The sequence below is a fragment of the Protopterus annectens genome, chromosome 12.part0 (genome assembly GCF_019279795.1).
Source record: "Protopterus annectens isolate FY-2018-M chromosome 12.part0, PAN1.0, whole genome shotgun sequence".
Lineage (NCBI taxonomy): Eukaryota > Metazoa > Chordata > Ceratodontiformes > Protopteridae > Protopterus > Protopterus annectens.
In genome coordinates, this window is record NC_056746.1 from 1,114,812,077 (window position 1) to 1,114,824,400 (window position 12,324).

Consider the following 12,324-nt stretch of genomic DNA (forward strand, 5'->3'; position numbering starts at 1 on the left):
AAGACACCGCATTACCGACAACTCCGATTCTAGACATTACTCCGCCAGTTATAGACTTTCCTCCGGAGACCGAAACCGAGGAAATGCCCGAGACCATTGCTGTAGACAAGGTCACTCCTGCATGTGGAGCTGCCAGGCCTCCTATGGCCATGTCTATTAAGGCCTACACTAGGGCTAAGGCAGCCAGCAAAACAAAGCATATTACTTCTAAATCCTTACCTCAGCCGACTCCGGAGACACAAATTATGTCCATGGCTGCTGATTTAATTTCCATGATTAGAGGTTCGCAGGCCCATCCTGAGAGCATCACAGCCTCCTCCTGATAAAAGGCCCCGGGTTGAACCCTCTGACCCTACTCCTTCAGATGAAGACTCTGAGGGCTCTGTCCACTCTGATAGTCAGGAAGAGCTCTTCCAGACCTATGAGGACTCGGATGCAGAAGATTCCATCCCTTGGCCTCCCTCCTGATGATTTTTCTTTTGGGGAACTTCTGCACACCATGAGGGAACATTTCAAGTGGCAGGGTCAGGAATATTCTGATTCTAGGAAACGCCTTAGGACTTTCCTTAAGAAGCCTCAGCACAGGCCCTTAGCTATTCCTCCTGTGCTTGATGTTCTGGATGATTTGTATTCTGACTCTAGTGCTACCCCTGATTCTCTTCCTCCTGCTCCAGCCAAGCCAGACAGGTATTACAGGGTCCCAGAAACTCATTCCCATCTATTCAGGGCCCATACTGCTGATTTGGAACTATTTCACAGGGGCCTAAAGGAGTTTCAGCCTCCACCTCAAAAAATCCTTTGCCCTCCAACAGGGAAGCAAGGTCATTAGAGAGATGGGGCAAAAAGGTTTACACATCCACTACCTTATCTGTGAGAGCTTTAAATTGCCTTTTTCATATGTTACAATATCAGGATTATCTCTTAGAAGATTTACAAAAAACATTAGCTTCTCCTGATCCTTTAGACAGGAAGACTTTGCAGGAAGCTGTACATAACACTCAGCAAGTAAGCAATCACTTCCTGCAGTGTGGATATGATGCACTGGAAGCTTCATGTAGGGCAGCTATGACAGGGGCAGTGATTCGTAGACATGCTTGGTTAAAAGATCAACCTCTACCAGATCATGTAAAAGCAAAACTTCTGGATGCACCTTTGGAAAAGAACAAGCTTTTTGGTGCAAATGCTAAGGATGTGTTAAAGACCATCGAAGAAAAAGCAAAATCAGTTCAGACTGTGAAAGATTTCCTCCAGGTTCAAGCCCCAGATTCAGTAGGAATTGGCCTTCAAAAACTGGTCCTTTCCTAATCCAGAAAAGTTTCAAAGGGGTAAGAACAGACGTGGCGAGGAAGAGGCCAATACAGAGGCCCTTACAGGGGCGACAATGGCAGCCAGGAAACCAAAGAAGTGGCAGGGTTTCACCTGCCCAACAACCACAAACTCAATGACTTTCCTCTACTACCGCCTACCAGGGAACAACTAGAAGCTCCCTTGGGCGGGAAATTATCTCTGTTTGCAGAAAACTGGCACAGACTGACAAAAGGACAAATGGATTTTGGACATTATAGACCGAGGGTACAGGTTTCATTTTCATACCTTACCAAGAAAACAAGGCATGCCAAACCTACCAAAAAATCAAAGGGCAGAGGCTATCAAGCAAATCACTCTGCTGACTCAAATGAAAGCAATAGAAAGAGTTCTACAACAAGAACAAGAACAGGGGTTTTACTCAAGACTGTTCCTTGTTCCAAGAAAAGAATCTCAATGGAGACCAATACTGGACTTGTCCGCATTAAACACCTTTCTCATAGTACCAAAGTTCAAAATGCTGACTCTACAGCAACTCCTTCCCATGCTGGGCAAGGAGTCATGGCTGATTACTCTGGACCTCAAGGAGGCATACCTGCATGTCCCTATCAGACACAGCTGCAGAAGATACCTCAGATTTCTTGCAGGGCCAGAGCATTATCAATTCTCAGCATTGCCATTTGTATTTACAAAATGCCTGGCTTCAGTAATTGCTCATTGCAGGCTCCAGGGTATACAAATTTACCCGTACCTGGACGACTGCCTCATACAAGCGGACGACAAATTGATGTTGACAAAAAACCTGGATTATGTCATACGATTACTTCAAGCTCTGGGATACACAGTCAACTTCCAAAAGTCAAGACTGCAGCCATCCCAGTAAATAATCTTCTTAGGAGCCAAACTAGACACAGCCTCTCAGATGGCTTACCTGACAGAAGACAAGCAAGAGTAGTTAACTCATTACTTCAAAGGTTTAGCAAAACTCACCCAGATGACTGCAAGGAGATTCCTACAGGCCCTGGGTTACATGGCATCCTGCATTCTACTGGTTCCATTAGCAAAACTACACATGAGAAAGCTTCAATGGTACCTAAAAAGCATTTGGTCTCAACACAGCAACAACTTGGAGACCATCATACCACTCATTCCATGCCTACAAAAGGAATTCCTATGGTGGGCCTCGGTGAGCAAGGAAAACACAGGTATGTCATTCAAAAAACCACAGATAACACAGACCATGACTACAGATGCCTCAGACCTTGGATGGGGGGAGCACATGGAAGGCAGGTGTATACAAGGACAATGGTCTCCAAAGGAAACACATCTGCATATAAACCAAAAGGAAATGCTGGCAGTAATGCATGCCATCGAGGCTTTTCAACACCAACTCCAGCAAGGCCATTTAATGATACGGACAGACAACACCACTGTGATGTGGTACATAAACAAGCAGGGGGGCACTCACTCTTACCCCCTTTGCAGACTGACAATGCAGCTTTGGGAGAAATCACTGAGCCTAAATATCCAGTTACAATCCCAGTTTGTTCCAGGAAAAGACAATGTGTTGGCGGACAGCCTAAGCAGGAATTTCACAGATCCACACGAGTGGAGGTTACATCCGAAGGCCTTCAGACAACCCACTTCGACATGGGGCAAGCCAGAAGTGGACCTATTTGCCTCTCACCTCAACCATCTTCTACCAAAATTTTGCACAAGGACATACCATCCAAAAGCTTGGAAAATAGATGCCCTCTCATTCAACTGGAACTCCCTAGCAATCTATGCATTCCCACCTCTGCCACTGATGACCTCAGTATTACTAAAGATCAGAGCAGAGAAGCCCAAGGGAATCATAATAGCTCCGGATTGGCCAAGACAACACTGGTACCCACTACTACGGAGCATATGTCACACCAGGAGGTGGGCCCTCCCTCAGTGGCCTCTACTTTTGACTCAACATAATTTCGAAACACTGCATCCAAACCTTCAGACACTGCAGCTAACAGCCTGGGAGATCCCATAAATAACTTCAGCTTATCTCTCTCCAAGGAAGTTCAGCGGATACTAACAGAGGCTCGAAGACCATCCACCAGAAAGGTTTACTTAGCAAAGTGGAAAAGATTCAGCAATTGGAATACCAGCAAGGGACATGATGCATCATTACTGAACATCCCACTTATCTTGGAATATTTGGCAGATATGTTAAAGAACGGCCTCTCATATTCTTCCATAAAGATACATGCATCTGCTATTTCAGCTAGATACAACACTGATCCTCCTGTTTTCTCTCACCCTTACTAAGACAATTCCTCAGGGAATCAAGAACATTAAGCCACCAAGAAAGGCCCCAGTGCCAGCCTGGGACCTCAATTTTGTCTTAGAAAAACTGACTCTACCTTCTTTTGAGCCAGCAGCTTCAGTTGACTTGCAATTTCTCTTATGGAAGACAGCTTTCCTGTTGGCAATTACCTCAGCAAGAAGGGTTTCGGAGCTACAGGCCCTAATGGCAATACCACCCTTTATTATTTTTCACAGAGACAGAGTTTCATTAAGGACCAACCCTACTTTTATGCCAAAGGTGGTATCTAGGGTTTCTCTAAATCAAGCCATTCATCTGCCTGCTTTCTTCCCCAATCCTGGGAATAAGGGGGAAAGACTTTTGCATACCTTGGACATTCACAGACAACTCGATACTACCTGGACAGAACCAAGGCCAGTAGGAAGTCTGAACAACTTTTGTAGCTTACGCCCCTGCAGTCCAAGGAAAAGCAATTTCAAAACAGACTATTTCTAAATGGATTGGACATTGCATCAGATTCTGTTATTCCTTTCATGGAAAGACTGTTCCAGCCAAAGTCAGACCACATTCCACCAGAGCTACAGCCACCTCTACAGCATTTTTAAGAGGGGTGCCTACCAAGGACATTCTAGAAGCTGCTACATGGAGCTCCGTGCATACATTCTCCAAACACTACAATCTCCCCCTATATTCCAGATCCAGAGCAGGCTTTGCTTCGGCAGTCCTGCAGGGTTTGATTGCCACACCATCTCTTTCCTAGTGCATACCTCCTCCCCCAGCTAAGCTATGGTATTCTACCCACATGTTATGACTGCAATTGCATTCTTGAAGGACATAGTACAGTTTTGTACCTACCTTAAATGTAGATGTCCGATAGACATGCAACTGCAGTCGGATTTTCCCTCCCTCCATACCCCTCTATGCCTAGGGTCCACTCCTATCCCTGTTACTCTTAGCTGGGGATATCTGTTATGGTGTATTTGTTTTATTGCTCATTTATTTGTTTGGAATCCTGTTTTTGTCTTCCAATTTGATTACAGCCTTCCTTGGAGGGCACCTGGCATCTGGGGCAAGAAACACTGAAGAAAATGGCGTTGGCTGATGCTTATGTACTCCAGCCGCTCTGACGTTGGAGAGAAATGCGACATCAGCCGACGTCGGACCCAGACTTTGGAATCCGGCTGACCGAGGGCTGCCTGAGGCAGGACAACCCACATGTTATGACTGCAGTCGCATGTCTATCGGACATCTACATTTATGGTAGGTACAAAACTGTACTTTCCTGCACCTCCACCTTCTGGATCAACCGTGGATTCTGGACCCGGTTCCAGATTTTCTGATTCATCAATCAGGTGGGTTGCACCAGTCCCTTTAAACTCTCCAGCTCACAGCTTGGTTACTCCACTTCCAACCTTAGCCAGGCTTTCCAGTATCTCCCCAGCAGTCCATGATGTTATTGTTTCCTCACATAAGTCTACTACGAGGAAAATGTATCCTAGTAAATGGAAACGATTTTCTTGCTGGGCAGAATCTAGAAATTTGGATCCTTTCTCAGCCCCAGTCCATGAAATTCTTGAATTTCTAGCACAACTCTTTCAGTCTGGTGTAGCTTCCGCTACCATTAGAGTACAGCTAGTTGCCATTTCTAATTTTCATTATAGGTGTGTTTAATTCTAGCATTATGTCTCATAAGCTGTGCAAGGCCTTTATGAGAGGAACATCTCTTCTTAGACCCCCATTTAGAGATCCTCCTCCTCCTTGAGATCTCAGTTTAGTTTTAGCTTCCTTAATTTTGCCTCCCTTTGAATCGGCAGCATCATGTTCCTTAAAATTTCTTTCTTGGAAGACACTTTTTCTGGTTGCAATCACTTCAGCTAGACGTGTCTCAGTACTTTAAGCACTATGTGTTTGTCCTCCTTACCTGGTGTTTCACAAGGACAGAGTTTCTCTGAGGACCAATCCATCCTTTATTCCTAAAGTCTGCTCAGAGAACAATTTAAATCAATCCATAGATCTCCCAGTTTTCTTTCCCAATCACAGCAACAAGGCAGAATACAAGCTCCACCAATTGGATGTGCACAAACAATTGCGTTTTTATCTCCATATAACTAAGGAACTAAGAAAATCAGACCAGTTATTTCTTTCTTATGCTTTCAGCAAACAAGGCCTTCCAGTTTCTAAGGTGACCTTATCCAGATGGTTATCTGATACTATTGTTTTTATTTATCCGTTACAAAATAAAGAGCTACCAGCTAAATCAGAAGGTCATTCTACTAGAGCTTTAGCCACCTTTGTAGCCTTCCAGTCTAGGTTGCCCCTAGACTCAATCTGTGCAGCTGCCACTTGGGCAAACCATCATACTTGTATCTCTCATTACAAGGTGGATATGGTCTCCCAGAGCAGAGCTTCCTTTGGTTCTACTGTTCTGAAGAGTCTGTTCCAATGAGCCACCTGGGATTTTAGGTGCTAGGGACGATGTCCCAAACAGCAAGAACGAAGGTGAGATGGACAACATAACATAAATAAGTTATGTACCTACCATAACGTTCCATGTTAGTTGTCTTTATCTCGCCTTCCTTCTTGTGTCCCTCCCTCCTTCCCCCTTCCTAGAGGATTGAGAGGAGTTCTTTTTGTTTTCACTGGCTGAGCATCTTTTATTACTTCACATGCCAGGTATTTTATGACTCTTTCCTTGTTTAGATGTATTGGACAACCAGTTTTTAGGTAACTGGTTACTCTACTTATGTCTAGTGTGCGCTATCACAAACGAGATCTCGGTAGCTGACGCTGGGCATTCTGGGATAATGGGTAGCCTCGAGCCAGTAAACAGCTCTCGAACTATAGAAGATGGCAGAGTCGGAGCCGAGGATTGGCTCCGAGCCCAAACAGCAAGAAGGAAGGCAAGATGAAGACAACTAACATGGAACGTTATGGTAGGTACATAACTTCTTTTTTTACTAGGTCAATTTAAACATTTTTCTCACATTTAAATTTATTGTAACTCTGAGCTCTATGAGATTGCTGTCCAGCCTGTTAACATATCATTAACTGAGAGCTGACAGCTGTAAATTAATAAAACCGTTTGTGGCTTACTTGTTAATTTTAAATAATTTTCTTGTATTTAAGCTGCTAGTCTTGGCACTGTGGACTACAAATCCATTATGGCAGTTAAGCTGCATTCTAAAAATAGTGCTGTAGGCCTGTGCAGTGTTGTGAGCTAGACTGAGGCAAGGCAGGCCACACAACTGCCTTTGCAGAAGTGGAGCAGAACTCAGCATGATTGATTATTTCATTCATTCATGCTTACAGTAAGGCTATCATGAAATATTTCCAAAAATATATTTGATTTGTCAGATAAATGTCTGCACGAAACATTTTTATTTTAATTTGTTGTAGTTGAGTTGTAATATAGAAATATTTTGTGTTTATTAAATTCTTGGAGTTGTAAGAGTAACCTCTTTTTAATTTCTGACAATTTTTATATTTAAACTGCTTGCTGTATGATAACACCAGAAATGCAAATTGCATATGAATTTCCTTTTAAATATCTTTGCTTGTCTTTGTTTCCTGGAGAACCTTTGATCTTCGTGTTTCACTGTTGCACTCATCACACTTGGGTTATCCTGCCAGGGGTAGCCCTCAGTAGGCCCGAATGCCAGAGGCCTAGCATTTCTGCGTCGGTTGCTGTAATTCCAGGACTGATGTCAGGTCGTCAGTGGTATAAAGTCAGGCAGATGATGCCATTACATCAGTTTTTCTTGCCGAGGAGCCCGAAGCAGAAGCAGTTGGCATGAGTGCCAGTGGCCACTACCTGAGTTTTCATTTCCAAATTGAAGTTGAAGTCTTCTAAAGCTAAGTATCCCGTTGAGGATCCTTTTTTCTTGCTCTAGCCGATGTTAGAAAAAGTTAACAATTGTCTCACCTGTGGAAAGCCGGAAAGGACCAGTGCTTGGAGAGGGCAATGCCTCCATTCTTACTGCATCACCTGTTGAGGCGTAGACCACGACGTCCCTCGCTGTCACTTTTGTGCTTTGTTCAACGCTAGAGCTATATGTCGTCGGGCCCTTATTGTTGCTAAATATTTTTGCATTCAGTCCTCGTATTCCGATATGACTTAAGTAAGCCATCTGACTATCTATCTTCTGAAAAAACATAAGGATAAAGACACAGACCGCACAGGTCCAAAACTGCCAACAATGGTTCTGTTAAGTTAGTTGTCAGTTCTCCGGTCCTCAGTGAGGCGCTTTCACAGCCCCTGATGGTCGTTTCTGTGGATTTGCAGGCCACTACCGAAACCCATTCAGTGTCCCGTATGCTGCAAGACTCTTCTTCGACTAAGGATCCTGCAGGTGTCTCTACCTTGGATGGGTCTGGAGCCGCTGAGCAGGCACCAGCTTCTGAGGAAGTTCTTCGCACTACCGATACTTGACACAAACTGATGACTTCTTTTGAGTCTTCAGTTCTTTCTAAAACTACTGAGTTTCTAAGGCCCAGGCACGGACTACGCCTAAAAGACCGACAACCCAAGCTCAGGCACCTGCTTCCATGCCTCACTCTCAAATGCTTAAAATGGAGGAAGACTGTATTATGCTTATTAGGGGAAGCAAGGCTACCTCTGCCAAAAGAAAGAGACTTGTTCCCAGTAGTTTTATCTGAACAGGAGTCCAATGACTCTGAGGTTTCTGAATATGAAGACATGCAACCCTTCTCAGCTTATGAGGATTCTGATGCAGAGGAATCCATTCCTTCTGCCTCTCCTCCCGAGGATTTTTCATTTGGTGAAACCCTGCATACTTTAAGGGGGCATTTCCAATGGAAATGTCAGGACTATCCTCAGTCAAAAAAGAGACTTGGGGAATTATTAGATTTATCACAGCACAGACCTTTAGCCATTCCTCTTGTCCTGGATGTTGTGGATAATGTTTTTATGGAATCCAGTTTGACTCCTGACACCCTCCCTCCTGCTCCCAGGAAACCTGACCAGTACTACAGAGTCCCTGACTTTCTCAAATTTCTTTTCAAAAATTTTACTGCTGACCCCAGAGGTCATCTCTCAAGGACCTAAAGTCATTAAAGCAACCTCAGCTAAGAATCCCACCCCCTCAGACAGGGCTTCCCGAGCTTTAGACAGATGAGGCAAAAAAGTATACACCTCTGCATCTCTTGCTACTAGAACACTAAATTGTCTGTTCCATATGCTGAAATATGAGCAGCATACCATGGAACTCCTCAAACAAGAAATATCTACCTTTCCTGCTTGTGCAGAAAATAAAGAATTACAAGAGCTTATGCATTCTGCAAGCCAAGTTACTTAAGCACACCTTGCAATGTGGCTTTGATGCCCTAGAAGCATCTTGCAGGGCAGCAGTCACTGGTTCCATCCTTGGAAGGTATGCTTGGCTTGGAACAGACCTTGCCAGACCATGTCAAATCAAAATTATTGGATGCACCATTGAACAAAGACAATTTGTTTGTCACCAAGGCAGAAGATGTCTTAAAAAGATGGAAGGAAAAGCTAAATATATGGAGACAGACTTTTTACAGGTCCAGCCTCTGAGGTTCAGCCAGCATTGCCCCCTCCAAGCACTAGTCCTTTCAGGTCCCCTCCAGGCCAGCTCGGCCAAGACCCAGGGGAAGCAGACCCCCCCCCCTCCGACAGCAGTCTTAGGGAATGCAGACATCTAAGCAGTGGAGTTCCTCCTCTGCAAAAATGGGGAGTGCTAAGCCACCTCCTTATGGTAAGAACTCAATAACTTTACACCTCCACCCCTTACCTCTGCCCACCTGCTTGTGCCCCTAGGAGGAAAACTCTCCTTCCATGCAAACTACTGGGCCTCTATTACCAACGACTGATAGGTCCTCAACATATTGTCCCAGGGATACAAATTTTATTTCTACACTCTGCCAACCCCAAAAGAGTTCCCAGATCTTCCTCCAAATCAGTGGGCAGAGGCCAAAAAGCAAGTCCATTCCCTGCTCTCCATGAGGGCAATACAGCATGTTCCTGCAGGCCAGATAAGCCAAGGTTTCTATTCCAGACTCTTCCTGGTACCCAGAAAAGAGACCACCTGGTGCCCAGTCCTTGATCTGTCCATTCTAAACCTCTTTCTCGTGATACCAAAATTCAAAATGCTCACCCTCCAGCAGCTTCTTCCTATGCTTTCCAAGCATGCTTGGTTAGCCACCCTAGACCTAAAAGAGGCCTACCTACACATCCCATTCAGGGAATCTTGCAGGAAATATCTACGTTTCAGGGCAGGATCTGTGTACTTTCAGTTCTCTGCGCTTCCCTTTTGCTTATCTACTGTTCCCAGAGTTTTCACAAAATGCCTGGCTCCAGCCGTTGCTTTTTGCAGACAAAGAAATATTCAAATTTACTCCTACTTTGACGATTCCCTGATTCAGGCAGAGAGTCAGAAAAAGCTGTTAAAGCACCTGACCTTTGTAAAGGACCTACTGACCTCCCTGGGGTATACTTTCAATAAAACGAAATCAAAACTAGTCCCCAGACAAAACATTTTATTCCTGGGAGCAAGCCTGGACACAGCATCCCAGATGGTATTCCTTACTCCAGAAAAATAAGCCTATCTGACAGGCTGCTTCTTTCAACTAGCCACCAGAACCTAGTTATCCACAAGGAAAATCCTGCAAGCTCTAGGGTTCATGACCTCCTGCATTCTACTCATTCCATATGCCAGACTGCATATGAGGAAACTACAATGGTACCTAAAAAGCCTTTGGTGTCAACACTCTCTAGACTTGGAAATTATCATACCTATGACACCCTGTCTAAGGAAAGATTTTATTTGGTGGGCAGCAGCATGCAACCACAACAAGGGACTTCCCTTCTCACAACCCCACGCCGCCTAGACACTCACCACAGACGCATCAGACTATGCCTGGGGTGCACACCTGGATGGCAGGTGCATTCAGGGACATTGGAGCCTAAATCAAGTACATCTGGACATCAACCAAAAAGCAATGCTAGCTGTTCAGCATGCCCTGACAGCTTTCAGACCCCTACTCTCCCCGGGGCCTCTAGTGATCAAAACAGACAACACCACAGTGATGTGGTATATCAGCAAGCACGGAGGGACTCCCTCTTATCCTCTCTGCAGGCTCACCATGACCCTTTGGCACACGGCTTCAGCCATGCAGATACACCTGCTAGCACAATTCCTGCCAGGCTCCATAAACTGTCTGGCAGACATCTTAAGCAGAAACCTGCTAGACCCACACAAGTGGCAGCCAGACCATAGAACCTCCGACCTTTTAACCCAGAAATGGGGCACCCCGAAGGTGGACCTGTTTGCCTCCCACTCTGATCATCAGCTCAGCAAATTCTACACCAGGGAACCTCACAGCAAGGCCTGGAAAGTGGATGCTGCATCCTACCAATGGGTAAACCTCTCGATCTGTGCATTTCCCCCTCTACTACTCATTTCAAGGGTACTGCTCAAAATAAAGGAGGAAAAACCAAGGGCAATCTTGATTGCCCCAGACTGGCCACGCCAGCACTGGTACCCACTGCTGCGCAGTCTGTCACCCCTGCCACCATGGCACCTACCTCAGATCCCAACACTCCTGACCCAGAAGAATGGAGAATTTATGCATCCACAATTGCAGACCCTGAACCTGGCAGCGTGGCTTATTCCCTGACCTCTCCACCAGCTGCCAGCCGAAGTAGACAAGTCCTGGATGTTGTACATGAGGCCAGACGCCCCAGCACTAGAAAATCTTATGCTGACAAGTGGAAAAGATTTTGCACCTGGATCCAGGCTAAGGGAGCTGAAGCAGCACAGCCCTCCGTACCTCTCATCCTGGATTACCTGGCAGACCTACTACACAGGGGTTTATCCTTCTCTACTGTTAAGATTCATGCCTCTGCCATCACAGCTCATTACAGCACATAGCCACCTCTCTTCTCACACCCTCTCATCAAATACTTCCTAAGAGGGGCTAACAACTTAAGGCCCCCTAGAAGAGCTCCTACCCCCAGACTGGGACCTTAATCTTGTGTTGGAAAAGCTCACCCTACCCCCCCTTTGAGCCTGCAGTTTCAGCAGAATTAAAATTCCTCTCTTGGAAAACAGCCTTGCTCCTGGCCATTACTTCAGCTAGAAGAGTTTCAGAGCTACAAGCATTCATAGCTGTAGAGCCCTTCATCATTTTCCATGCTGACAGGATCTCCCTCAGGACTAACCCATCCTTCATGCCTAAAGTGGTGTCCAGTGTGGCTCTCAACCAATCTGTTCATTTGCCTACCTTTTTTTGTAACCCACAAAACAAGAGGGAAAGGATTCTGCACTCTCTCTAGATGTGCACAGACAGCTCAGAGTCTATCTCACCAATTGCTAGTCAGCTTCGCAGCAGGGGCAGAGGGCAAGGCCATATCCAAACAATCAGTCTCCAAATGGATAGCACACTGCATCCATTTCTGCTACAAACAGCACAGGAAACCACCCTCCAAGGGGGGTCGGGATGCATTCCACCATGGCAACCTCCACCTGTGCAGCTTTACTCAGAGGGGTCCCCACCAGGGACATCCTGGAGGCTGCAACATGGACTTCTGTTCATACCTTCACCAAGCATTACCACCTGCCTATCTTCACCAAATCTAGGGCAGGCTTTGCCACCGCAGTCTTCCAGGGCATCCTAGCCAGCTAGCCAGTCCCCAGTCTTTTTGACTGCCTTCATCCTTTACTTCAGCTTTGGGA

The 12,324-nt window shown here is 45.5% G+C and overlaps 1 protein-coding gene across 1 annotated transcript in view; it reads left to right on the plus strand.

Annotated features, from left to right (window-relative positions):
* The window catches only part of DNTTIP1 (deoxynucleotidyltransferase terminal interacting protein 1), a 1,330,332-nt gene that overhangs the window by 105,614 nt on the left and 1,212,394 nt on the right, over positions 1-12,324 (plus strand). Inside the window, exon 2 of the mRNA XM_044088998.1 lies at positions 8,281-8,285. Within this exon, the coding sequence (XP_043944933.1) occupies positions 8,281-8,285 (5 nt within the window). The remainder of the gene's footprint in view (positions 1-8,280; positions 8,286-12,324) is intronic.